The sequence below is a fragment of the Ictidomys tridecemlineatus genome, chromosome 3 (genome assembly GCF_052094955.1).
Source record: "Ictidomys tridecemlineatus isolate mIctTri1 chromosome 3, mIctTri1.hap1, whole genome shotgun sequence".
Lineage (NCBI taxonomy): Eukaryota > Metazoa > Chordata > Mammalia > Rodentia > Sciuridae > Ictidomys > Ictidomys tridecemlineatus.
Genome location: NC_135479.1, coordinates 115,965,168 through 115,989,915, shown reverse-complemented (window position 1 = coordinate 115,989,915; position 24,748 = coordinate 115,965,168). Strand labels below are relative to the sequence as shown.

Sequence of the window (24,748 nt, the reverse complement as noted above, 5' to 3'; positions counted from 1 at the left end):
CTCCCTCTTCTAGGATTAATTTGAAACATATTTATAATTTTTTTTAAAAAATTCTGATAAAATACACATGACACCATATTTACCTAAATTTTAATCATTTTGAAGTGTACAATTCAGTGGCATTCAGTATATTCACAATGTGGAACAATCCATTATTATTATTTGATTCCAGAATTTTCCATCATCCTAAAAGAAAACACTGTATTCATTAATCAGTCACTCCTGTTTTCCCCACCCAGTACCCGGAAGCCACTAATCTGCTTTCTCTCTTCATGGATTTGCCTATTTTGGATATTTCATATAAATGGAATATATATATATTCTGGCTGCTTTCACTTAGCATAATGTTTTCTTGATTCATCCATGATGTATCCTCTATCGAGACTTCATCCATTACATGGATATACCACTTTTTGTTTGTTCATCTGTTGATGGATATTTTGGTTATTTCCAACTTTTATCTATTGTGAATAGCACTACTTTGTACAGTCTTATTCAGGTTTTTCTTAAAACATCTGTTTTCAGTGTTTTGGGTGTACATCTAGAAGTAGAATTACTGAGTTCTCTGTATCAATTCTGTATTAATCTCATTGAGGGTCTCATGAACTGTTGGCCACAGGGACTGCACCATGTTACAGTGCCTTCAGCAATGGATGAAGATTCTGATTTCCCTACATTTTTAAAAATTATAGTCATCCTCAAGGGTATAAAGTGACACTTCCCTATGGTTTTAAAATGTATTTTCCTAATGACCAATGATGTTGAATAGCTTTTCGTGTGATTATTAGCCATTTTTTGGTTATCCTTCTTTAGAGAGATGTCAAGTCTTTTGCCCATTAAATTGAATTTCTTGTCTTCTCATTGTTGAGTTGTAAATGTTCTTTATATATTCCGGATACTAGGCCCTTGCAGGTAAACAATTTGTAAATATATTTATATTCTATCAGTTATCCCTTCACTTTCTTATTAAAGTGTCCTTTAATGCACAATAGTGTATAATTTTGATGAAATCAATATTTTTTTTCCTTTTGTCACCAGTGAATTGTTGCAATGTCTAAGAAACCATTGAAAGGTTTCAAGAAGAGTCATTGAAAGGATTGAAGAAGAAAGGTCCCTGAGAATTTTTTTTTTCTCTTTAAAGTTTAATAGTTTTAGCTCTTACATTTAGGTCTCTAATGCTAAAAACAAACAAACAAAAATTTAGGTCTTTGATTATTTTTGAGTTAACATTTTTGCATATGGTGGGAGGTAAAGGTCGAACACCATTGTTCTACATGTGGATATCCAGTTGAGTTGTCCCATCATCATTTGTAGAAGAAACTGTGATACACTTTTATCCATAAGTATGTCTGCATATTTCTTTAAAAGACAAGAACATTTTTTTTACTAACCACAGAACCATTATCACACTTCTAAAAATGCTAATCTTATTTCCTTAGCATTATCAACTATCTAAGTCTGTATGAAAAGTTGTAACAGTCTCAAAAATATTTAACTTTTTTTTTAGAAATTTAGTGATTTCTTTATATTTATGTATCTGTTTTAGTGTCCAAATAAGATGTATCCAATGCAATTTGTTGATTTATTTTTTAAATTGAAATTTTTTTTGTAGTTGTAGGTGGACAGCATGCATTTATTTGTTTATTTTTATATGATGCTAGGGATCAAACCCAGTACCTCATGCGTACTAGGCAAGTGCTCTGCCATGGAGAGACAGCCCCAGCCCCTGTTGATTTACTTTAAAAACCATTTTATATCTACAGGTTTCCCTTCCATCTCTCTTTTTTTTCCCTTTGCAACTCATTTGGTGAAGAAACAATTTGTCTAGACAAGTTTCCTAGTCTAGACTTAGCTGATTTCCTGTAAGTTGTGGGTGGAAAGAACTAGAGGCTCGAGCAGATTCAGGTTTTTGTTTTTTTGTTTTTGGCAACACTACCTCTTAGGTGATGCTTTGCTCCTCTATCGAGAAGCAAATCTTAAGTTATTTCTTACTTGTTTATGTTAGCAACAACTGATAATCATTACCTAAATCTGTTCATTAGGAGGTACAAATCATGACATTGTAGTTCTATTATGTCCTCATCATTTGTTAAATGAAATATCTGCTTTCATGAATAGAAGTTTTCCATGTTTTATTATTTAGCTATCCAGTGGTAAAATTAGTGTAAGAAAGAATACATTTCTGTCACTAAAAGTAAATCTTACAGTTAAAGAAAAAGAAAGAATAAACCAGAACCCTCCCCCCACTTTAACTAGTTCTCAAAAGAATAAGTTGGTTTGTTATTTTCTTCTAATATTGCCAATTTTTTCTTGGGAGGTTACTTTATTAACACATTTAATTAAGCATATTTAATGTGTTTCTAGACATTGCCAGTATTGTTCTAGTCAATGACTAGAGTCCTTTTTGACATGAATCTTTGGTCTTTGATAGCTTCCCTTACATATGGGAAATTTGTCACTTATTCTGATTGGAATGTAGTCTGTTGTAGCACCTCTCTGTAAAAGCTTCTTGTAAGCCTTGAAACTTCTGGTCCTCCTTTGGAGAAGATGGGTGTGTTTTATAAGGAACCCAGGCTTTTTGAAATCATAAGTCAAGTCAGACCAGGCATTGGAAACTCACTCATGGAACTCATTTCGTAACTTTTTATTGAGTTTCTATTAGACACACAGACAAAAAGAAAACGGGATTCCTGCCTGCAGATTTTGCATCCTGGTGGGTATCTTTTAGGATCTAGTGACACAGTGCTGATATCAGACATACACATTTGCCCAAAGCCAAAACCATCAATGTGATTTTACCATGTATCTGTTTTAGTTCTTTCTCTACTGTCAAGTCAGGGATTGATTACAAATTATTCTGAATTACTTTTATATAATTACCAAAAGCAGTATAAATATCTAAGAAGATGACTTTGTTGAGAAATGCATTTGAAGGCAAAAAGATAGAAATGGATATTTCCTTTCTAAGCCTAGAAAATGGATGTAAAAGCATGTAGACTCCTGTTCCTCTTCTAGGCTCTACTTTGCTGTTAAATGAGGGCAATGTTTATTTTCTGCCTATTTTATAAAGTTGCTGAGTGCCATAATGAGTTTATATTTATAGAGTGCTTGGAGCTTTTTGGATGAAAGGTGCTAAATTAGAGTTTATTGTTTATTGAATTTATTTGATGTGTCCAACCTCTTGGGAACATTTACTGAAGTTAATTAAAAACAGATCGTCCCCACTCTGACAGCTTACAGTGCCAGTTACAAACCAATAACATAAACAATGTGCACTTCTGTTGTCCTGACTTGGCACTGACTGCAGAACCATAGGTCTTCAGACAGGGGAATGGTCCTGCTTTTGTAGGAGAGATGCATTCTTGTACTGGGGAGAAAGTACAGATAATCTCAACTGATTCTGAGCCACCTACCTGACCCCAGTTTAAAAAAAAAAAGCAATTTAGAATATGGATATTTCCCTCAATTTCCAAAGGTTAACTTATAGGTTGAAAATTTTAATAAAAATCTTTCTATCACTGTAGTATGATATTAAGACAAGCACTTCTGTTTTACCCTCACATTTTCTTTGCAGGTTTGGCATTCCCAAACAGCCAACTAGAATACCATCTGCTTTCTTCACCCGACTTGGTAGACGCTGTGAAGTGTAACAATAACAATGGCTCGTTTGCTTCCTTTGCCAGTTGGTGATGGAGTTTTGTGGCGCTGGCTCTGTCACTGACCTGATCAAGAACACGAAAGGTAACACCCTGAAAGAAGAATGGATCGCATACATCTGCAGGGAGATCTTGCGGGTAGGTGACAAATGGGACCAACCTATTTCCCAAAGTCATCAAGCAAAACAGGGTATGTTGGGGGGTGCTGTGGTGCTGTGGCCTTCTAGCGTGATTCACAAGTGTGCCATCTCTGCCTCCCCCCTTGAAGGTTACTCTAACTGCTGGTGGTGATGGTGGTTGGGCACTCAATTCTGCTCTGATGGGCCTGCGCCATTTTCCTAGGTCATATGCACTGTCATTTGGAGGTTGACATCAGGTGATTTCCTTTAGCCAAGGATTCACTTCCAATGATATATCTAATTAGAAATCTGATTTTTTTTTATCATAAAGGTAGTGTAGTATAAAGATAGATTTAGGAAATGGGTTGTTTTAAGATGGGTCATTTGAAGTAATCCATTTGTATTATAATTAATATGGTGATGCCTTCCCTGCAATTAAAGTGTTTCAGGATTATGTGATTTTAGTAATTTCTTTACATAGAAGCTAGTTTAACTAATTTTACTTTTAAAAGACTCTTTGAGGCCTAATTACTTAAAGTAATCAAAAGAGCTCGATAAGACTATGCTTGTTCTACCAGTTGTACCCACAGATCTCACCATCAGGCAATAAAGACAATCCCGTCATATTTACTGCACTCAGAGAAGAAGGTAATTGGGCGCACTGTAGTTCAATCAGTCTAGTTTAATTTTTCTCTTGCTGCTAATACAGAGCTGATTATAGGTCTTCAGAGCATTCTTGCTAGATTTGCCTGATGATCATCATTTATTTATAAGCTCAGTCTTCTTAATTTAAGGAAAAAAAAGTTAAAATTGTTGTTCACTACATTTGTCCAAGATATGCCTTTGAGAAATAGATTACATGCTACAAATGGATGAGCATTAAAAATGAAGGAAGATGTAAATAGATACTGACCGGGCCTTAAATGCAAACCAAATTAAGCAAAATACAAATAGAAATAAAATTTTAAAATGATAGCATTGACAATAGTATAAAAAGTCAAATATCTAAAAATATACAGAAAGAAGTGAATGGCATTTATTCTAAAAACGACACAAAGTTCCTGAGAGAAATTTATAAAGACCTTAATAATTGGAGTTGTATGCCATTTAATGGTTCAGAGACTCAATATGGTAAAGATGTCATTTCTCCCCAGTTTTATCCATTTCTTTTGAACTCCCAATCAAAATTCCTGTAGGTATATTTGTGCACAGTGATGATCTGATTTTTAGAAATTATATGGAAATGTCACCCAGAACCACCAAAGCAATCCTAAAGAAGAAAAACAAAAGTGGAAGACTTATACCCTCAGTTATCAGGATTTCTTTAAAAAACTAGTAAGTAATTAAGACAGAGTGGTATTGTCGTAGACTAGACAGGGACCAAAGGAACAGACTCAAGGCCCCTTGAACAGCCAGGCATGATGGTGCACCCCTGTAATCCCAGCAACTCAGGAGGCTGAGGCAGGAGGATCACAAGGTCAAGGTCAGCCTCAGCAACTTAGCAAAATTCTGTCTCAAAGTAAAAAATAAAAAAGTTCTGGGGGTGTAGCTCAGTGGTTAAGCAACCCTGGGTTCAATCCCTATTACCAAACGGGGAGGGAAAAAAAGTCTCTGAACAGACCTACATCACATGAACACCGTGTTTATGGCAAAACTAATGTTGTTATGGATTAAAAAATAATGCTCTTATGAGCAAAAGTTGATGACTCATATGTAAACATGAGATTGATACCTGCTTTATACCATATTTAAAAACTTAAAATAGGTGAAAAGTAAAAAACTAAAGTTCTTATAAGAAAACAGAGAATAATATACCTATAGCTTAAGGTAGCAAAAAGTTTTTTTTATTTGTTGTTTTTAGATATACATGATAGTAGGATGTATTTTTCACATATTATACATGTTACATGGGGTGCAACCCATTACAATATCGATCCCATTTCTTATGGTTGAACATGATGTGGAGTTATACCTGTTGTGTATTCATACATGAGCATAGGAAAATTATGTCCAGTTATTCTACTGTCTTTCCTATTTCCATCCCTCTCCCTTCTCTTCATTCCCCTTTGTCTGATCCAATGAACTTCTATACTTCCCCTCCCTACCCTTCCTTGTAAAGATTTTTTTAAAAAGAACACAAAACACAATTTGACGGGAAACAACCTGTCTATCAACTGATCTTCTCATCTGAAATTTCTCTCTGTGTTTTGATGTGCCATTAACTTAGCTTGAATTCATGACTTAAACTCACTCCAGGAAACCATGATGGATTACTTCATCCTCTAGACCACCTTGTGAGTGCCACCAGAAATTTCTCAGGTTTCCAGGGCTGGTTCTCCCCATTTGCACTTCTGGGTACAAGGGTCAATCTTCAGGGTTCTAAAAGCAGAAAGAAAGTTTGTACCATCCCTTGTTTTAAAATTTGTGAAAATAGTGGTTTTTCTTCTTCTTTCCAATACCTTCTCCCAAATGATACCAGGATTTGACATAAGGTAACTCCTTGGTAGGAATAGTTGATCACCTGGAAGTGATCAGAAGAATTATCAGAGCTGATCCTCCCTATATTGTATGATCCTATTCAGTACAGGCTTTGGCTCACTTGTATGCATTTGGTGTCTGCTTCTGAACACTCATAGGGTAGAGGAGGGAGGGAGATGCTCAGTCCTTCTCTTGAGGATTTATGAGTTGTTCATAGACTGTAAAAACTATGCATTTAAATCTGTTTGATGCCCACCTTGAGCCAAACTGACTAGATAAGAAAGGTAGTTTTTTACCTAGACCAGTGCCTCAAACTGTCCTGTTACATGATTTATGTTTACTAATATCCTAAGTGTACATGTGAATATTTCTTGGACATCTGTACTCCAGTGCTGAATCTCATTTCTTCAACTGGGAAATTCAGATATTGAGTGTGTGCACGCACATACCTTTTATTCTATTTTGTGTTTGTGGCCAACAATTAAAAGAAGAAAATCATAAATAATAAAAGACACTTGGATACACAGTTCTTTGAACTAATAATGGTAGAATATAGCATGCTTTCCTTCAAGGCTCTAATTTTAGCTTCTTTTGGATTATAATTTATCTGAAAAATATGTGACGACCTTAGAGTAAATCTGTAGCTTATAGAACTCACAGCGCAAAAAAGCCAAAATCAGAGTAATTCATGGAAATATGGTACATCATCAGGTGTGGATGTCACAGAATGATTGTCTCATATAATGAGCACAAAGTCACCAAAATCATAAAGCACTAAAAATGGCAGTGACAAAATGCCCACTGAGTGAATAGAGATGGTCTTCTTTTTTAATGTGAACCACATTGGCTAAAACCAGTGGGAAAGTTCTTGGCTGTCCTTAGAAATATTTTATTGTGTTCAGTTATAAAATTATAAAACTCAAGGTAACTTTTAACTTTTCAATTCAAATATTGCTTCCTCCAAGTGAAGATTTAGTTAAATCAGGGTGATCTTCTGTGCAAAGAGTGTTGATGTGTTTCATGCAAATTAGCACATCGAGGCAGCCCTTGATTCTCATGGTACCGTGTTAACTGAAACTCACGCTCGTGGGAATCTAACCATGCCATCCAGAGTGTGCTCTGGTGGTATCTAGTGTCAGATCCAATATGCAGGGATTTTGTTTAACACAGTGCTATGAATTGCAAAGATAACCAATAAATGCCCATTTATATTGATCAATAGCCTACTGTTGAGAACAACACTATGAGTATGTCAAAGATGTGAATGTCATTCTGTAAAAGTATCTCTGAGTGAGTTTAATTTGGGGAGAATCATTCAAAATAGGTTGTTTTCGTCTTGGCTTATCCTGCTATTAACTCTCCCACCTTTTCTTTCCTGCAGGGGCTGAGTCACCTGCACCAGCATAAAGTGATTCATCGAGATATTAAAGGGCAGAATGTCTTGCTGACTGAAAACGCGGAAGTTAAACTAGGTGAGAACAGAGTCCTGTGAGCTGAGGGACTGCTAGAATTGTTAAAATGATTTCAACAGCTCTTTCTTTAAATTAATGTATATTCATTACTCATAGGTTTGGGGGCCATTGCCCTAAAAGTGGGGAAAAAATGTTTTTTTTCTGTTTCAAAGATATTTTCTAAAAGCATTTCGAGGAATCAGTTGTAAATGGTATGATGAACAGAAGAACCTTGAGCTTATTAATCAATGGATACAGATATTTGGGATTTTTTTTTTCAGTAAAGATTAGAAGTGATAGACCTTAAAATCATCTCCTGCATCTCACATTTTTTTATATGTTTGCTGTTATGACAGAACACTGATGACCCAATTTTTCATTGAAAATTTTCATAGTTAGACATATTTAAAATAAGCAAATTCTGCTGTGTTCCCATATGTTTAAGTTATGTGTATATTGATTTTATGATTACCTAGGCCACCTGTAGAAAATGGGTGCTTGGTAGTCTGCTTTAGGTGCATAATGATTACTCTCCTACATGTGCCAGTTGCCAGTGGGGGATCCCTTTCTTTGGCATATCTATTAGAGCCCTTCCCACAGCAGGTCTGGGGTTCTCTAGATGAGGTGCAGAACCCCCATGTGCATTTGCCTGCTTGAGTAAAAGTGTAAACTGACCAATATCCTGTAGGATTCGTGACTCATCATCTAGAAAAGGATGACTGTCCATACGGTTGTTTATTTTCATTGAGATTTAAATATTTGCTCTTTTGTTAAAAAATATATAAATTCCTCTTATTGGTATTTGGAGCTAAACTTTCATCTTATGAATATTCTGTTTAAAAAAATCAAAGCATACATTTTATAGGCTAAGCAGTCACATATGTGCAGACTAGATGAGCTGTCGGAAGATTCGGTCATCCCTGTTTAACAGTTACTTGTTGAGAGTGTAGCAGTGCCATGTCCCTTACAAGGCACTTAGATGATCTCATGTAAACATTAGAGCACTGTATGTAGGTGACATCATCCTCATTTCATAAGTTAGGAAGCCCAAGCTCAAAGAGGTTGATCCACTCATCCTAGGTCACAACACTAGTAAGTGGCAGAAACAGGATGTGAACTTTGGCCTCTGACTCCAGCCCTCAGCCCTTAATCACTTTTTTTGTACCACCCTTTATGGCAACCAAGCTTGCCTTTTATTGAACACCTGTTTTTGGTCATTATGGAGTCTTGGTGTAACCAAATATAACACTTGGTGTTTTTCCATTATGCACTCCATGCGTTTATCATGATTATGAAGCTGAAAATATATATGTTCACAGTATGGAAAAGGCAGAAGCCACTCCAGTGTCCGTTGAAATGACAAGACAAACAAAATGTGATACACACACACACAGAGTGGAATGTTATTCAGCATTACCAAGGAAGGGATTCTGGTACCTGATATAACATGGGTGACCTTTGAGGACATTATGCTGAGTAAAATAAGCCAAACCAAAAGAAAAACACTATATGATTCCGTGCATCTGAGCAGTCAATTTAGAGAGACAGAAAGTGGGAGGTTGCCAGGGCTTGGGAGAGGGTAGTAGGGCAGTTCTTGCTCAATGGATCAGAGCCTCAGTTAGGGAAGATGAAAATTTTTGGTGGTGATGGTTGCACAAGTGTTAATGGACTTAGTACCACAGATGAAAAATGGTTAAAATGGTAAATTTTTACATCTTGCCATGTTAAAAACCACACATCCATTTTCCCATGTTAAACCTGAAATCGTGGAATAAACAGTAATTTGGCTGTTTTTCTCTTCATTAGTGGACTTTGGAGTCAGTGCCCAGCTTGACCGAACAGTGGGCAGGAGGAACACTTTCATTGGGACCCCCTACTGGATGGCACCAGAAGTCATTGCCTGCGACGAAAACCCAGATGCCACATATGATTTCAAGGTATGACTTCTTCTTCGTGTTTTAAAACTACACCTAACATCCCATCCTGAGTCTTGCAGTAGAAGAATTCTCTTGTGCTTTCAGATTTGGGATTTATGTGACCCAATGGGAGAACTGGAGAAAAAAAGGACATTTTAGTGAGAATCTTTATAATGAATCTACCTCACATGCCTATTTAAAAAAATTTTCTTTAAAAGTTTGAATATTCTGTATTCTTTTTCTTGGAAAATAGGTTGGATTTCCATTTTGATTATTGTCTAGATTTTTGACAAAGTATATATTCTCATCTTTGTCCAGTTCATTGACTAGTTCTTATTTTACCATTTTGATTATTGTCTAGATTTTTGGCAAAGTACATATTCTCTGACCAGTTCATTCATTAGTTCTTGTTTTTAAATTTATTATTTTACGTATTAACAGGGTACCATGTGATATTTTGAAACATGTATACATTGCCTGTTGTTTAAATCAAGTTAAACATATTTCTCTATGCAAACTTTAATCATTTCTTCAAGCTGAAAAATTTCAATATCTTTTCTTCTATCTTTTAAAAGGCACAGTACAGTATCATTCTAGTCACTCTACTGTACACTGATAACACAAAATAACTTTTTGCTTCTAGGTAACTATAATTTGGTCCCCACTGATCATCCTTTACCTATCCCTTCCACTCCCAACTACATGTTCTGATAGCTTTTAATAATACAAGAAGCCAAGATATGCATTTGTTATCTTGGGTCATCTTTTTCTGACTAAGAATAATCAGACTTCCTCATTTCTGCATTGCTCAGAGTCTAATTATTCAGGTCTCTTTTCTGTGAGAACCAAATGAGATGTTGATCACTACTTTATGGTGGTTTCTCCAGAAATTTGATTTGCAGCGTATTGTAAGCTGGAGATTTTCTAATAAATTCAAAGCCATGTTCAAATAGAGGTCTCCAAGAAGCCTTTCTGTATATGTTCCACAAGCCAACCACCAAACATGAGTTTGGGTTGCTGCCCCACTGTTGGCTCAAGTGTCCATTGACATTGTTTTTTCCTGGCTAAGAATAGGTACCTTAGGACTGGGTGCAGTGATGTGTAGGTAGGAACTGTGGGTTTTCAGACACAGCACTAGGTAGAGAGACACCCTGTGGACAAAACATGGTACTGCCTGGTTTTAGAGGTTCAGGGTCCTTCCCAAAATGACTGGCCTTTTGCAAGTGCATACTCAGGTAGTGATCTTCTCTGCATTGGGTCTTGAACCCAGGTCTCCCAACTTTCTGAAGATAGTTCTGTTCCTCCATAACTTAATTCAGCGTAAGCCTCCAGTTTACCAAAAGAAGAGTATATTTGACAAAGTCCTGTTTTAAAGACCATTTAGTTCTTCACATGTGGGATTATTATTGAAATCAGGCCACAACGATGCAAACCTTGCAGTGTCTTTGGGATCCAATATTTCAGGGCATTGACAAAATTACTTGCCTCCCTGGGGAATTGCAAGCTTGAAGGTCTGAAAACCTAATCTCCTGTAAATATGCTCCTTCCTCTAAAGTTAGTCACTGCCATAACCTGACAACAATCTGAAAACAGCTGCCAAGTTAAAAATTAATCTCCTGCCAAAATAAATGACATTTATTTAAACTGCTAATGATAAACATGTTTAAGTAATTCTATTTGCAAATCTCTTCAGAGGAGCCACCACAAAATATATGTCCCAGGCTAGACATGTATGTCATACTGGCCATGAGCAATTCTTCATACTTTAGTTATATTTTACAATTGCTAACTATTTTAAGTCTGGGACATGGATGTTTTAAATGACCTGAACATATACCAGGAGGAATCAGTGTTTTGGGACTTATCTCAAACTTAACCTTTTTTGTATTATGACAGATGCATTATATGTGGGACTTTGCCTCTGTGGCACAGAGTAGATCCCTTTGATAGATTCTATTGAGAAGCATAACTAGAAAAGACCTTTCTTCTTTCCAAGCCAAAGCTTGGAATTAAAATCATTTCTTGGGGGCTTGGATTGTAGCTCAGTGGTAGAGCACTTGCCTAGCATGTGCGAGGCACTGGTTTTTGATTCTCAGCACCGCATATAAATAAATTAAATAACGGTCCATCAATAACTAAAAACAAATTTTAAAAATAATATCATGGGACTGAGGATATAGTTCAGTTGGTAGAGTGCTTGCGGCTCATGCACAAGGCCCTGGGTTCAATCCCCAGCAACACACACACACACGCACACACACACACACACACACACACAAAGAATCCTGACAGAACAGGTTCCTCTCCATCAGTCATTTAGACCTTCTTCTGAATTAGTATATCAGGCTTATCATGAGTGTAGGCTGTTTGAGAGGAAGAAAAACTCATGGCAAAAATGTGTGCTTCACTGGTCACCTATCAGGGGTACAAAATAAGGTGCATGATCAAAGGGTGAATCAGGAAAATTGGGCAGAAATGAAGGTTTGGGGGTTCTTTGAAGATTTATTTCAATCACTTCACAGTTCCATTATAGGCCAGAGAAGATGCTAATCTTAAAAAAAAAAAAAGCAAACTTCCTTCTTTATTGCCACTATATCTTACCCTTTTTATTTTCTGTCCAGATTCTCTTAGGAATGTGGTCTGTCACCAGGGGACAACTTGACAATAACACCCCATGTGCCTTAGTGAATACCCACTGTGTGCATGGGGTTGGCCAGGCTCTATCTGTGGCAGTGGTTGGGTTGCTGACTGGAGTTCATTCAGGACCCCGTCAGAGATTTGGTCCTCTGTGTTTGATGTTCCATTGACCAGCAGGGTCTCCCAGGCTCAGCATCTGGTGTCAACACTAGGGGCTATCACACGTGATAGATACTTTCAGCTGAGATGACATGTTTAGAATAAAAGATGACTTGAGGGCCAGTGGATATTTCTAAATTTCCTGCCATGAGATCCCTTGCTTTAAAATAAAGGCAAAATGCAAGCCAGGACAGGATAGTTTTGATTTTGTTGATTATTGATATTATTGATTCTTATTTGACTTAAGATGTCTTTAAAAACTGTTTCAAGTTTTTGTTTGTTGTTTGATTTTTAAAACTAAAGTCATTCAGCGTTATGAGGGCCTCTGTAGGAAAGCAGTCTGAGGCTGGCACAGGAGCATGGCTTTTATTGCAGGCTGGCTTTGTGGGTTATCTACTGGGCTCAGTAAGTCACTCTCTGCAATAGAGTCTCCTCAGGAGGAGTGCCAGAATCTCATTTCCCCTGGAGGCCCTGCCTTTCTTGTTTTCAGAAATTCTGTCAAAACACTTCAAGCGAAAGGAAAGGTTTCATTTCCCTGATAAGTATGCGGGGCAATAATGAAAGCTTTCCCGTTTAATAATAAGCATTCAAAAGATTTGAAATTAATAAAACTACTCAGAATTCCTAGGCTGTTTAAACTGTTATATTTTTAAAACTTACTCTGAATTTTATTTCAGTTGGATGGAATCTGCCAAGCATTTTATCGTCCTGTGTACTTATTGCTGTTAATAGAACCACCCACTAAAGAAAGTTCTCTGTGGCCAAATGCCCATCAATGGGAAGCAGGTTGAACAGAGACCAGAGCATCTGTCCAGTAGAATATTACATAGCTATTTTGGCAAAGGGGTACAGATGTGTTGGATCCAAAGAGACCCCAAGATAGCCTAAGTAAGTGTAGAGTATGGAATAGAACTATCTCATAACATCAACTTACTCTACCCCAATGCCTTGGAGAGAGACACATGAGAAATCTAGAAGGAATCTGGAATATCCCAAGAGTGTTTTACCTCTGAACAGGGCATGTGGATGGTGAACTTAAAATTTTTATTTTCTGTCTCCTCTTGTCCTGTTTTAATGTTTTTGCCATTAGCAGGCCTTGTACCCATATGAAACGAGTGAAGAGAAATGAAGTGGATGGCCAGTCCTCCCGCCCCATACCTGCTAGGCTCTTATACCCCAGACCAGATCTGTGCCAACACTGTGTGCTATTCACCTACACTCTGTTTACGAGAGTTTTCACACAAGTGCTGTGGATTATTTGTAAGCCTAGGGGTCTCCTCTGGTATTTGGGTGAATATTGTGTTCAGGCTGTGGAGAAGCTGCTCAATTCATTATCCCACGTCCCAGGCATTGGCTTAATAAGCAGGGTAGAAATAGTGCTTCTAAGAGGCTCAGCCAGAGATGACATAAACAACTGCCTGAAAGGAGAGTCACTGTGATGAAGGTGTCACCCAAGAGGACAACATTCAGGCTACAAAATGGTACATTTATACTTTCATAGGAGTCCAGGCCTCTGTCTGCTGAAATCCAAACAGGGATTCTTCCCTATTTGCTCAAAAGAAAGATGATACAGCTGGGCACGTGGGTATATGCCTGTGATCCCAGCAACTGGGAGGCTGAGGCAGGAGGATGGCAAGTTCAAGGCTAGCCTCAGCAATGTATCAGCAAGACCCTCAACAACTTAGTAAGACTCTGTCTCTAAATAAATAAATAAATAAACAAATAAAGGCTCAAGATGTCGTTCAGTGGTAAAGTGCCTTGGGTTCAATCCTCAGTGCAAAAAAAAAAAAAAGGTGGGGGGCGGGGAGATGGTACCAACAACCATGTTAGTGCCACTAGCAGGAAACTGACACCTGTTATACATGTTCCTAAGTGTCCATGTTCACACACACCTAGATAGGACTCCTCAGGCAGGCCCAGCACCTCCTCCAGGTAACACACACATCTCAGTGGAAGAGATTAAGTTCAGTAGTTTTCCTTTGGTCCAGTAACATGATAATGGATGGGGACTGCAGAAAGGTATTTCTTCAGTTTTTGTTTAAACAGGATCTTTAATACCTACCTCTCTTGGGAATATCACCAGTGACCCTGAACTCACCACCTTAGTTCGGTTTATATATAATGTAGTAAGTATGTGACATAATGAATAAGTGAGTCTTTGGAAGCCAGACAAAACAGGTTTAAACCATATATTTGCCTCCTGTTTGCTGTATTGGCTCAAGGGAATTATTTAACCTTTCTGAGCCTGTATAAAAGGAGAATAATAGATTCTATATCATGGCTGTAATAGAATAAGGCATGTTAATAGATATAAAGACATAAATGCAATGCCTAATACTTAATCTATAAACTTGGTATATAAATATATATAATGTATATGTACTAACTTTGTAGTTTTATATTTATGTATCATTTGAAGAAGCACTGCTATATTAGGGGTCATTTTTGACCTAGAACAACAATTTCATGTGGTTCAACCTCATATTTGTATTGCACATCTCTGATTGTCTTCTGTTGAACCAGAATGTGCTTCTCTCTAACTTTTACCACTAGATCAAGATGCTGTCCGTAGGGACCACACATGCAATGCATACTGTTTCCTTTTTCCTACTGGGATATTTCAAAATGAGTACGTAACCACAAATCAGTTACCAAATGAAAGATTATTTTCTGGTCTGTGAAACCCGGTAGAATCCATTGTCCTGATTGTGCCCATGATTAAGCTGTTGTCTATCTACTTGCTGCCCCTTGCAGTGGGGTCACGGGGCCAGGACTCCACCATGTCCATTTCTGCTCAACAGCCTGACTACTTATCAGGCACTGCCATTAGGGGGTGACAGAGAGACGGCCAGGCTGGAGGAGGGAAGAAGACAGCCTCTGCCTGTTGGCTTCCTCTAGCTTCCTGTGTCTGCCTGCCTTGGTCCACTGAGTGCTGGACTCACTGCCATCTGATCTGACTCAGGTTTACCTGCTGAGCTGCCATTTGATAATAACTGGCCTAAGGATCTGTCTGCACCCTTTTCTGTTAAACACCAATTGTGTGCACTGCACTCTTAGGTGCTTGGTGTATATTATCTTACTGAATTCTCACACCGGCCCTGAAGGATATGTGTGCTCTTCACCTTACAGCTGAGGAAATTGGGATTTTTTCCTCAGATGGCCTCCCTTTCCTTGTGTGGCTGGTTTGGCCTTCTGAGAGTGCTGCTCTGCACTGAGTTTGGCAGCCCAGCCCAGAAGGAACGCTCTCTTTTTCTGTTCAAGCTCCAGTGTGCCCCTGTCCCCAGCTCCCAACCAGAAGTTGTGTCTTATGTCTGCCTCCTCAGAGCCACCACAATGTGTCCCTGTTCTGTTTGTAATGCACACAGCACTGGTCTATTAATCATGCCACGGGCCAGGCTACGCAGCCAGCACCTCTGAAATAATGAATTACTCAGCTCCTGCCAAAATGAGTCACACCATGGCCACGAAAGAAACTTATCTCTTCCTGTCTCTCTCCCTATCTTGTTCCTCCCTCTTCCCTTTCTTGTCTCCTGTGATCTGTCTTACCAGTGGTAATTGGAATATTTTCTCCCATATTAAACTTCTGAAGTGTCTTTGGGACTTGCTAATGTATCCGAGGGCTTATACAAGGCCTGTCAAGGACATTTAAGGCTTCCGAGCACAGCAGTTAAGCATAGCTTACAAGCAACTTTGGGTATGGATGGCCGGCAATATAAATGTTCCTTTTGGAAAAGAAGGAAACCCCAGCAAAAGAAAAAGAAATCCTAACAGTGATATGAAATGAAAACTTAAAAGAAGCCGCAGTAGCTGGCCTGGTTATGTGACTTCACCCAGGGTGCAGGGAGTTGGAATGGAGTAGCTTCTGATTTGAAGGGGAGTATTTGTGGATTGGGGGCAGGCATGCCCAAGAGGGACATGTCTTCACTGACCCTCCCTGCTTGCAGTAGAATGGATCCAGGATCACTTAACAAGTGAGACCTCCTATTCCCCTACTGTCAAAATCTGCTTTCTTTTTTTATTGCTGTATATGCATTATCATTTAGGAATGCCTTTGGCTGTATATATGTATTTGTGTTTCTTCCATACCCAGAAGCCTAGATGCAGGTACTCCAAGATTGACATGGGGCTCATCAGTGTCTTTAGAATTCTAGGTTTCTACATTTCTACCCTGTCAACAATGGCTTATTGCCTCATGAATGCAAGATGGATGCTGTAGCTGCAGATACCATGTTTTGATTCAAGGCACAAAGAAGTGGGGATGAGTTGGCAGGACACAAGCTGTTGCCTATTTTTGGGAAAAGTGGAAGCTCTCTGAAGATGGCTGTTTATGTCTCATTGGCTATAATTGTGTCAGATCCATAACTTGTAGGAGAGTCAGGATAGAGGAAGTGTAACTCTCCTATTCTCTGAAATAGAGACAGCAATGGAAATAGGGGCTGAAAGTGCCTGTTGGGTAAGCCACAGCCAGATGGAGGGTAATCACAGAAGACTAAACTGCGCAGACAGAGGCAGTCTTTAGAGGAGAAGGAAATCGATACTCTTGAGCTTCAGTGTGTGCCAGGTTTTGTGCCCGGGAGCATACCTGAACATATGCGTTTCAGTTACCTCTTTTATACAGCTGAGAAAGCTAAACTCTAAGCAGCATTCTGTGGGTAGCTAAATTAGGAACCCAGATTTAAATCCAGGTCTGTCTGACTGAAAAGCCAACCCATGTTGCCTCGAAGAATGAGGCCAGTTTCTTAGCCTGGAACTGGGGTGCTTCACTGTATCTAAACACCTTCATTGAGTTGCCAGCACCTTCAGTCACCTCTGAAGTAGGCATCTGGAAAGATTATTTTATGGACCCCTGACTTAAAAAAAATAAAGCATGCATGCTCTTCTCTTTGGTAATAGAGGACTGGCCTGGAAGGCAGGAGACCCAGCTCTGTTGAAAAATGTTGGTGGTTGGTGCTTCTTTGCACTATGATCTTGGCTCTGTCGCTTTCCCCAGCTGTGAAGTACAAGGTTGGATCCCTGTCCTGTAGGCCTTATGTTCTTGCGGCAGGGAGTGTGCACGTGTGTGTGTGCTGGGGACAAGGGACACAACCCATAAAAACAAAGCACAGTCAATTAGCTATGAGTAAACGCACAGCATGTTAGAAAGGGACAGTTTATGGGGGACTGTCCTGGGAAAGGCAGGGGATGGACAGCACTGGGGGAGGACATGGGACTTAATGGAAGACCTCATGGAGGGGAGCCAGGCAGCCTGCAGGTCACTGGGAGGTGCTGCTGGCCCAGAGACGAGCTTGAACGCAGACCCAAAGGCAGGAGAGTGCTGGGTCTTCTGTGCATTTTCTGCCCCACCTGAGGCAGGCCCTGGAGCCCCCCCCCCCTTGCCAGACCAGCATGTTCTCTTTCAGACATGTGGGCTGTTCAGCCAGTTCAGTCTCCTAAACTTGGAGGCCATCTGCGTTTGACTCTGCTGTGGCAGTCAGGGGGCAGAGCCTGGCCTCCTCCATCCTGCTCGCACCTCATTTCGGGCTGCAGTTTCTAGGGATACTGGACACATGCTGGCAGAACTGCCAAGGCCTGCCGATCAAAATAGCACAGGGACCTTTGGAGCTGACCCTCCATTTCCAGACAATTCTCACTGTTTCCTGCCTGATGCCTCCTGTACAGAGTGACTCAGTGTTTGCATCAGGCTCCTGAACAATTGTCTTTGTCTACCAACCGTAAAACCCCACGTATAAGCGAGCTGTTTCCCTCTGTACCAGTTACTGCTCCTGTGCCAGCCTGTGACAGGTGGGCCAGGCCTTCCCCTTTAGCTCTGGAAATGTTCTCCTGAACAAGGCCAAAAGCCCGTGGGAAACACAGTCCTTTTCGAGGCCGTGCACTCACTGGGGGTGTACGTGATTCCTGAAACCTCTGAATCCTTCTTGAAGCATAGCAAGAAGCATACGAAGCATACGAGCTGCCTCCTTTGAGCAGTGCTGAAAGCAGAGAAGTTACCTGGCACCCAAGGACAGTGGTATCGATCTGACAACTGGTGACAGGCAAAGAATCTACCACTGAAGTCCTCATGTGTGGTTCATATGTGCCCAGCATCTGTGGTAAAGTAGGTGGCATGCTAGGCAAGAGGCCAATGCCCTGGAAAGTCCTCATCACATTGTGTAGGCCTCAGCTACTGGATAGATAGCCACTGGACAGGGCTGGGGGGTCACTCACAGGATATTGAGAAATTTAGTTGTAGGGAATGACTCAGCATGAGTTTCATGGTCCTCTTCTAGTTACATGTGTTTTATGGACCCATGACATTTGTTTGATGGGGATATAAGGAAACTTAACTTTGGTCTCTCTGATCTGAGTGAGGTTGCAGGTGAGGTTTTGAATAATATACACAATGCATTATGTATTTAAAATGCAAGGAGGGTGAGACTATATCAGGATGTGGGCCACTGAACCAAATTTTTTCTCAGGTTGGAAAACTCCCATCTGCTGGGAAACAAATGCAGCAATCATCTGTTTGAGGTTTCCTAACCTGGTTTTCCCATCTATTGATTTGACCCCCTCTCCTGCCATCTTTAGAGACCACTGAGCCATAGACACAGAGTGTGGGAGAAGCATATTGTTAGAGATGGAGAGACCGCACAGTTAAAGGGGAATCATTGGTCTAGAAAATGCTGATCAGAGCAAAAAATCAGTCTGAGCATAAGCAAGAATATAAGGGTATAAAAACCTCTATTTGAGAGCTGGAGATATAGCTCAGTTGGTAGCATACTTGCCTCACATGCATAAGGCCCTAGGTTCAATCCCCAGCATCACAAAAAAAAAAAGAAAGATATTTATTTCAAATGATAGTCTACTTACAAGAAGGAGGATAGTTCATTCTTAAACAAATGTATTGAGCACCTACAACTATTCCAAACTCTCTTCCAAACACTAGGAAGAAACTAGTGAACACCATCATCAAAGTCTCTCTGTCCTCATCTAATTAAAAAATATGGGGGATGTCTTGAAGGTTAAAAACCATTGAAAATAGATAAATCTACTATCTGATCCAGCTGTGTTCCACTCCTGTCTATTTTCTCAAAAGAAATAAAAATGCACACCTTTGTATTGACTAGCTCAAACTGGGAACAATACAAATGTCTGTCAACCACTGAAAGCAAACTGCACTATGTCCACCCAATGGAGTACTACTGAGAAAATAAAAAGGAGTGAGGTACAGATACATGCTACAAGGGTGGACCTCAAAACATTATGCTAAGTGAAACAAACTGATTGCAAAAGGCATAATCTTACGTAACTCTTAATAGAAGACTTTGGAAGATGCGCACTAATTCATAGTGACAGAAAAGAGATCAGTGGTTGCCTATGGATGGTGGAGTGGGGCCATAGATAGCAGGGACTACAATACAGAAGGGCAAGTGGGATCTTTGGGGAGTGATGGGTATGTTTACTATTTTGATTGGGGTGATGGGATCCCGAGAGTATTCATGTGTCATACCTTATTAGATGGCACACTTTATGAATGTGCAGTTTATTTCATGACCATTAGAACTCAGTAAAGATGTTCAGAAGAAATAGCAGTAACTTCATATGGTTCCATTGACAGATGAATTTCGGTGATAAGTGGATTTTTAAAAACTTGTATTCACTGACCATATATTTGATGAAAACTGACCCTGAGTTAAGCATCATGCAAAGTATCATCAGTAAAAAAGTGAACGAGGGCCTTCTCACCTTGGAGCTTGGTTGGGGGGATGAAGTTGGTAAGCAGGACAACTGAAGGATTTTCCCACAGGCAGTTCTCAAGCCATTCCCAGGTTTAACTAAGTATTCCTTTGTTGACTGAATTTATGCACATGTCTGTACCTTCCTTGTTTTTCAGAGTGACTTATGGTCTTTGGGAATCACCGCCATTGAGATGGCAGAAGGTGCTCCCCGTAAGTATCCTCCTCTGGGGTGGAATCTGTTGCTGGTCCACGCTGTGGGGACTGGAGGTTCCTTGCCAGGAGCTGCAGTTGCTTTACTTCTGCTACGCTGAGCCCTGCATGGATTCGAGCTGGCATATTTAGAAAGCAGAGTCACCTTAAATTAACCAGGAATCCGTTCATTTCAGAGCAGCGTGAGGATCTTGTTTCCATGAAGAAAAAATGAAAAAAAAAAAAAGAAAGCAAACTCTGAGAGTCTTATTTGTCTTACAGATTTGGTGTGTAGTTTATTCTCGAACTTCTTGTCACCTAACATAAAACTGTGAGCAACCCACAAAGACTATAAACTCCAGCGTACAAAAAATTCAAAAGCTGGTTTTTCAGGGCCAGGTTATACAAACACTTATATTCTATTGCTGCCATTTTTTTTTTTTTTACAACAACTATACATTGAACCAGGACCTCACCCATACAAGGCTAGCATTCTATCATTGAATTACACCCTCAACCTTTGCATTTTATTTTGAGATGGGGCGGGGGTCTAAGTTGCCCAGGCTGGCCTCAAACTTGTGATCCTCCTGCCTCAGCCTCCTGAGTAGCTGGGATGACAGATGACAGGCATGTGCCATCATACTAGGCAACTCTAACTTTATTGATGTTTAGGTTTTTAGATTTCCCTGCCCTTATTTGAGGCAGGATGGTCAGGACTCTGGCAATCCTGAGACCCTCTCGAGTTCCTTCAGATCTGGCACACTGGTATGGCAAAGCATTGCTATCTGCTGTGTGGTGGCCATGAGAATGTACTTCTCAGGCTTCCACACAGGTGATGCCATTCCATGCTGCCAGAATGGTGCTGAGCCTGCCTCTCCCAAGGGCCGCTCCCCATCAAAGACCAAGCATGTCTGGGAACAAGAAGGCACACCCTTTCCTGGAAGACAAGATTTCTTTTAGGTCCCTGGGGCTCAAAGCAACCCCTTGTGACTTTGCTCACCTGCCTTGGATTGCAGGGCAGTCAGACTTGCAGAGCCACCAGAGGACCCTGCCCATCCTTCCTGGGTCCCTCCCCAATTCTAATTCCCTTCCCACTGGAACTTCCCCAGTAGTATCCTTGCATATTTAATGTCACCTTGGTGTCTGCTTCTGAAAGGACCAGTTCCAAACCATCCTTCTCACCAACGGACAGGTCATTGTATTCATAGCTGTTTACCTTCATGTTATCATACTCTTCTTATTTCTCAATCTCGATTTGGTTGATTTCATCTGTCCCATGATTGATTGGGAGTATTTGTTGACACCATTCCTTTCATTCACAAATGTTGATGGGCATTTATGAATCAGAAAAGCAATATACTACAGTCTTTAAACAATTATCATTCTTGATATGTGGTAGGTAGGGCTAAAAATAAACATAAACCCACAGAACCCTTTGTTTTTAGTCTAGGTACAAAGAAAAAGGTAGTCCCAGCTGTTTGAAAAGTAAACTAACAAAATATTTTGATTAAAATATGACTATATGAGAGCTTTCACTGGAAAAGATAATCTCATGTTGACACATGGAGATATTTTTGTAACTTGGTCTTTCTGCCAGACTCAATTTGCCTTAATTCATTGGTCTTCCTGAGGTCAGTGAATTTAAAAAATAAAAACAAACCAAAAAAAAAAAAATCATGAAACCTGAGAAGCCACTGGAGATATCTGGAGACAGTGAATGATGTTCTAGGATAGTACTTTGGACTCTAGAAATCCACAGAGATCGCACTGAGCTTGGATGAGCCTTCAATGTATAAGAAACTATACTTTGGATCATCAAATACCTTCTATTTTATGGCTTAGGCTTTTGCCAACTAAAAACAACTTAACCATCCCCATTAGACTTGTCATCTAATGCTGTGTGCTTTGAATGTCAGATGGTTATTTACAGCAAAGATTGTTGACACTTTAAATTATTCTCCTTAAATGTGAAGTAAGAGTATTCCCTAGAAATGTTAACATATCTATTTGAAAGGGGTGGTATCTAATGCGGTTCTTTTAATTAGATACCAGCTCTTGTAAGTGCTTTCCAGATGGAAGCTTTTGGATCCTGTGTCCTGGGCTGCACTGGGCTTGCATGAGCCCAGAGGGTCAGTTGGCAGTATTCGTTGCACTGCAGGATGGACTTGGCCTGGCTTTAGCCTCCTAACCAGAGCTGGCCCTTGTTTTGGTCTCTTGCAGCTCTCTGTGACATGCACCCCATGAGAGCCCTCTTCCTCATCCCCCGGAACCCAGCGCCTCGGCTCAAGTCTAAGAAGTGGTGAGTTTGGTCCTCAGTGTTCTTCAGATCTAAGGGGGAAGTTTTCCTGGATATCTCTCTTGAATGAGCTTGGATCCCTGGGTCCTGCGGAATGGATTAAACTAATATAACTATGGCGTGGTGGGTGACTTTCCACATGTCATTTATCTTAGAATAACAGCTGCATTACCTGCTATTTGTGCAGCATATCATTGCCTACCAGGTAAGGAGCTACTAGGTAAAATGGGTGGTGGAGCCCAAGTAATGACATGAAAGCTGTATGATTAATAACTCCAAGTGGTATCTTTCCTGGCTTCACACAGCATCTTATCAGAGAGGGTGATAGTTTAGAGTCAGCCTGTTAGAGTGGCTGATTTCTCTTCTGTTTCTCAACAATGCACACACACACACACACACACACACACACACACACACACACACACACCTGGGTATCCCCTGAGATGATTTCTCTGGCATGTGCTTGAGCATTTGTAGTTTTTTGTGGTTTTCCCATTGTTTTCTCTTTATGGCAGGTGATACTGGTTTCTTTTTTTGGACAGTGATGTAAGCTTTGCTTTTAATTAGCTTATTCTTAAAAAGGTGACGTATTACAAAGGAAAGCATTACTTGAATATTATGGCCACACATAGGTACAGCGGAAAGTTTTGGAGAGAATATGACTGGTTATGCCAGATGTCAGACTTTTCCTTTCTTGTGTACGTCTGTGGGGACCCGTGTATGCATCTGTGGGGACCTGTGTATCTTATTCTGTAACAAAAATTGTGGCTTCCTCCTTCCTCCTGCAGAAGTGGTGTATCTGCCCCAACGAACTCTTCAGTTTCTGAGTCCTCTTGCCCTGGGGTTGATTCCTGCCCACTTGTGACCTCCCTATCCTTTTCCTAGAGACACATCCTGGCCCCTAAGACCAGGAAGGGACAGCCCTTTGTCCCTTTTCATGCCACTTCACGATCAGATCTCAATGGGGGGGCTCTGATGTTCCCACCCACAGTTCACTCCCCCACCACCACCATACAGGGAGCAGTCTTAATTAATACCAGTCATCTGGTAATGACATAGCAACCCTGGTGAACAAGAGAAAGGCCCTGCACAGCGAGAGAGGGAAGGAGACCGCCAGGAAAGAGGAGACAGCCTCCCAGCTGCCAGGCCTGCCAGGCGCGAGTGAGTTGCTATTGGTAACAGGAGGCAGAGCCTCTCGGAGGGTCAGTGAGGTAGGAGACACCACTCTCTCCCCAGCAACAGCCTTCTATTGGGCACTGAATCGCATGTGATCCCGGAGCGCCTAAGGCCCCATTCCTCTCCCCTCCCTGGATCAGGCTCCCAGGAAGAGGAGCCAGCTCATTCCCTCCCCTGGAAATCACAGGAACATTACAGAGCCCCCTGGCTGCTAGGTTTCTGCCTGTCAGTGTGCCAGGCCTCCCTTGGAGCTGGATGTATACAGGGGACTTTGCTTCCTGTGCCCCCTTCCACCTTTCTACCTCTCCCTTCTCTGCTCCAGGGTGCATATTTTGAGCTTTTTCACAGAGAAGGAAAAACTGTCCACCGATGTATTTTGTCTGATGGTATAATGAGGCCACACACTAGTCTTAAAATATTTGTATTAATTGCCAACTTTTAAAAATGTGTCGATTTAGCTTTATGTTTCTGTTGTTGGTTTCTTTTCCAGAAGGGCACAGTATAGCCCTTGCTGAGTAGTGCCGGCTCCTTTTTTTGGGACAAGAGATTGTCCTTCTGCCCCAAGTGCCGCTTCTACCCAACTCGTAAACCTCAGTGAGCTGGTTGGCACACTGGTTCCGCTTTCATCTTGACCTTGGTCAGCTGCACTGACCCCACTGAAGAGTGAGTGACAGCCCTGCACTGGTGGAGGTTTTCAGTGACCCTGCTCCCAAAAGACCACCCACGCTGACTTTGCTGGAGAAATAGACACTTCAAGGGGAAAATGTAGGCTGACTTTTCCACTTGAGAATTTGACACGGAGAACTAATTTTGATGATGCTGAAGGAAGCTGGTGAGGGTTCAGAAACTGAGGAGGCCCAGCCAGTTTCATCTTATCCAAGGCACACCCTTCCAGACTGGAAAGGAACCAGTCAAAACAGGAGACCTATGCTGGCCAGGGACACAGAGGCAGCTTC

General features: G+C 40.5%; 1 protein-coding gene across 7 annotated transcripts in view; it reads left to right on the top strand.

Moving 5' to 3' along the window:
* The window catches only part of Tnik (TRAF2 and NCK interacting kinase), a 375,407-nt gene that overhangs the window by 247,166 nt on the left and 103,493 nt on the right, over positions 1 to 24,748 (top strand). For all 7 annotated transcript variants that reach the window (XR_013436636.1, XM_005332470.5, XM_005332469.5 and 4 more), the window contains exons 5-9: positions 3,684 to 3,794; positions 7,635 to 7,725; positions 9,511 to 9,641; positions 20,287 to 20,341; positions 22,541 to 22,619. Coding sequence is in view for 6 of the 7 variants with exons in the window: in XM_005332470.5 (XP_005332527.2) it covers positions 3,684 to 3,794; positions 7,635 to 7,725; positions 9,511 to 9,641; positions 20,287 to 20,341; positions 22,541 to 22,619 (467 nt within the window). In the remaining variant the exon portion in view is untranslated. The remainder of the gene's footprint in view (positions 1 to 3,683; positions 3,795 to 7,634; positions 7,726 to 9,510; positions 9,642 to 20,286; positions 20,342 to 22,540; positions 22,620 to 24,748) is intronic.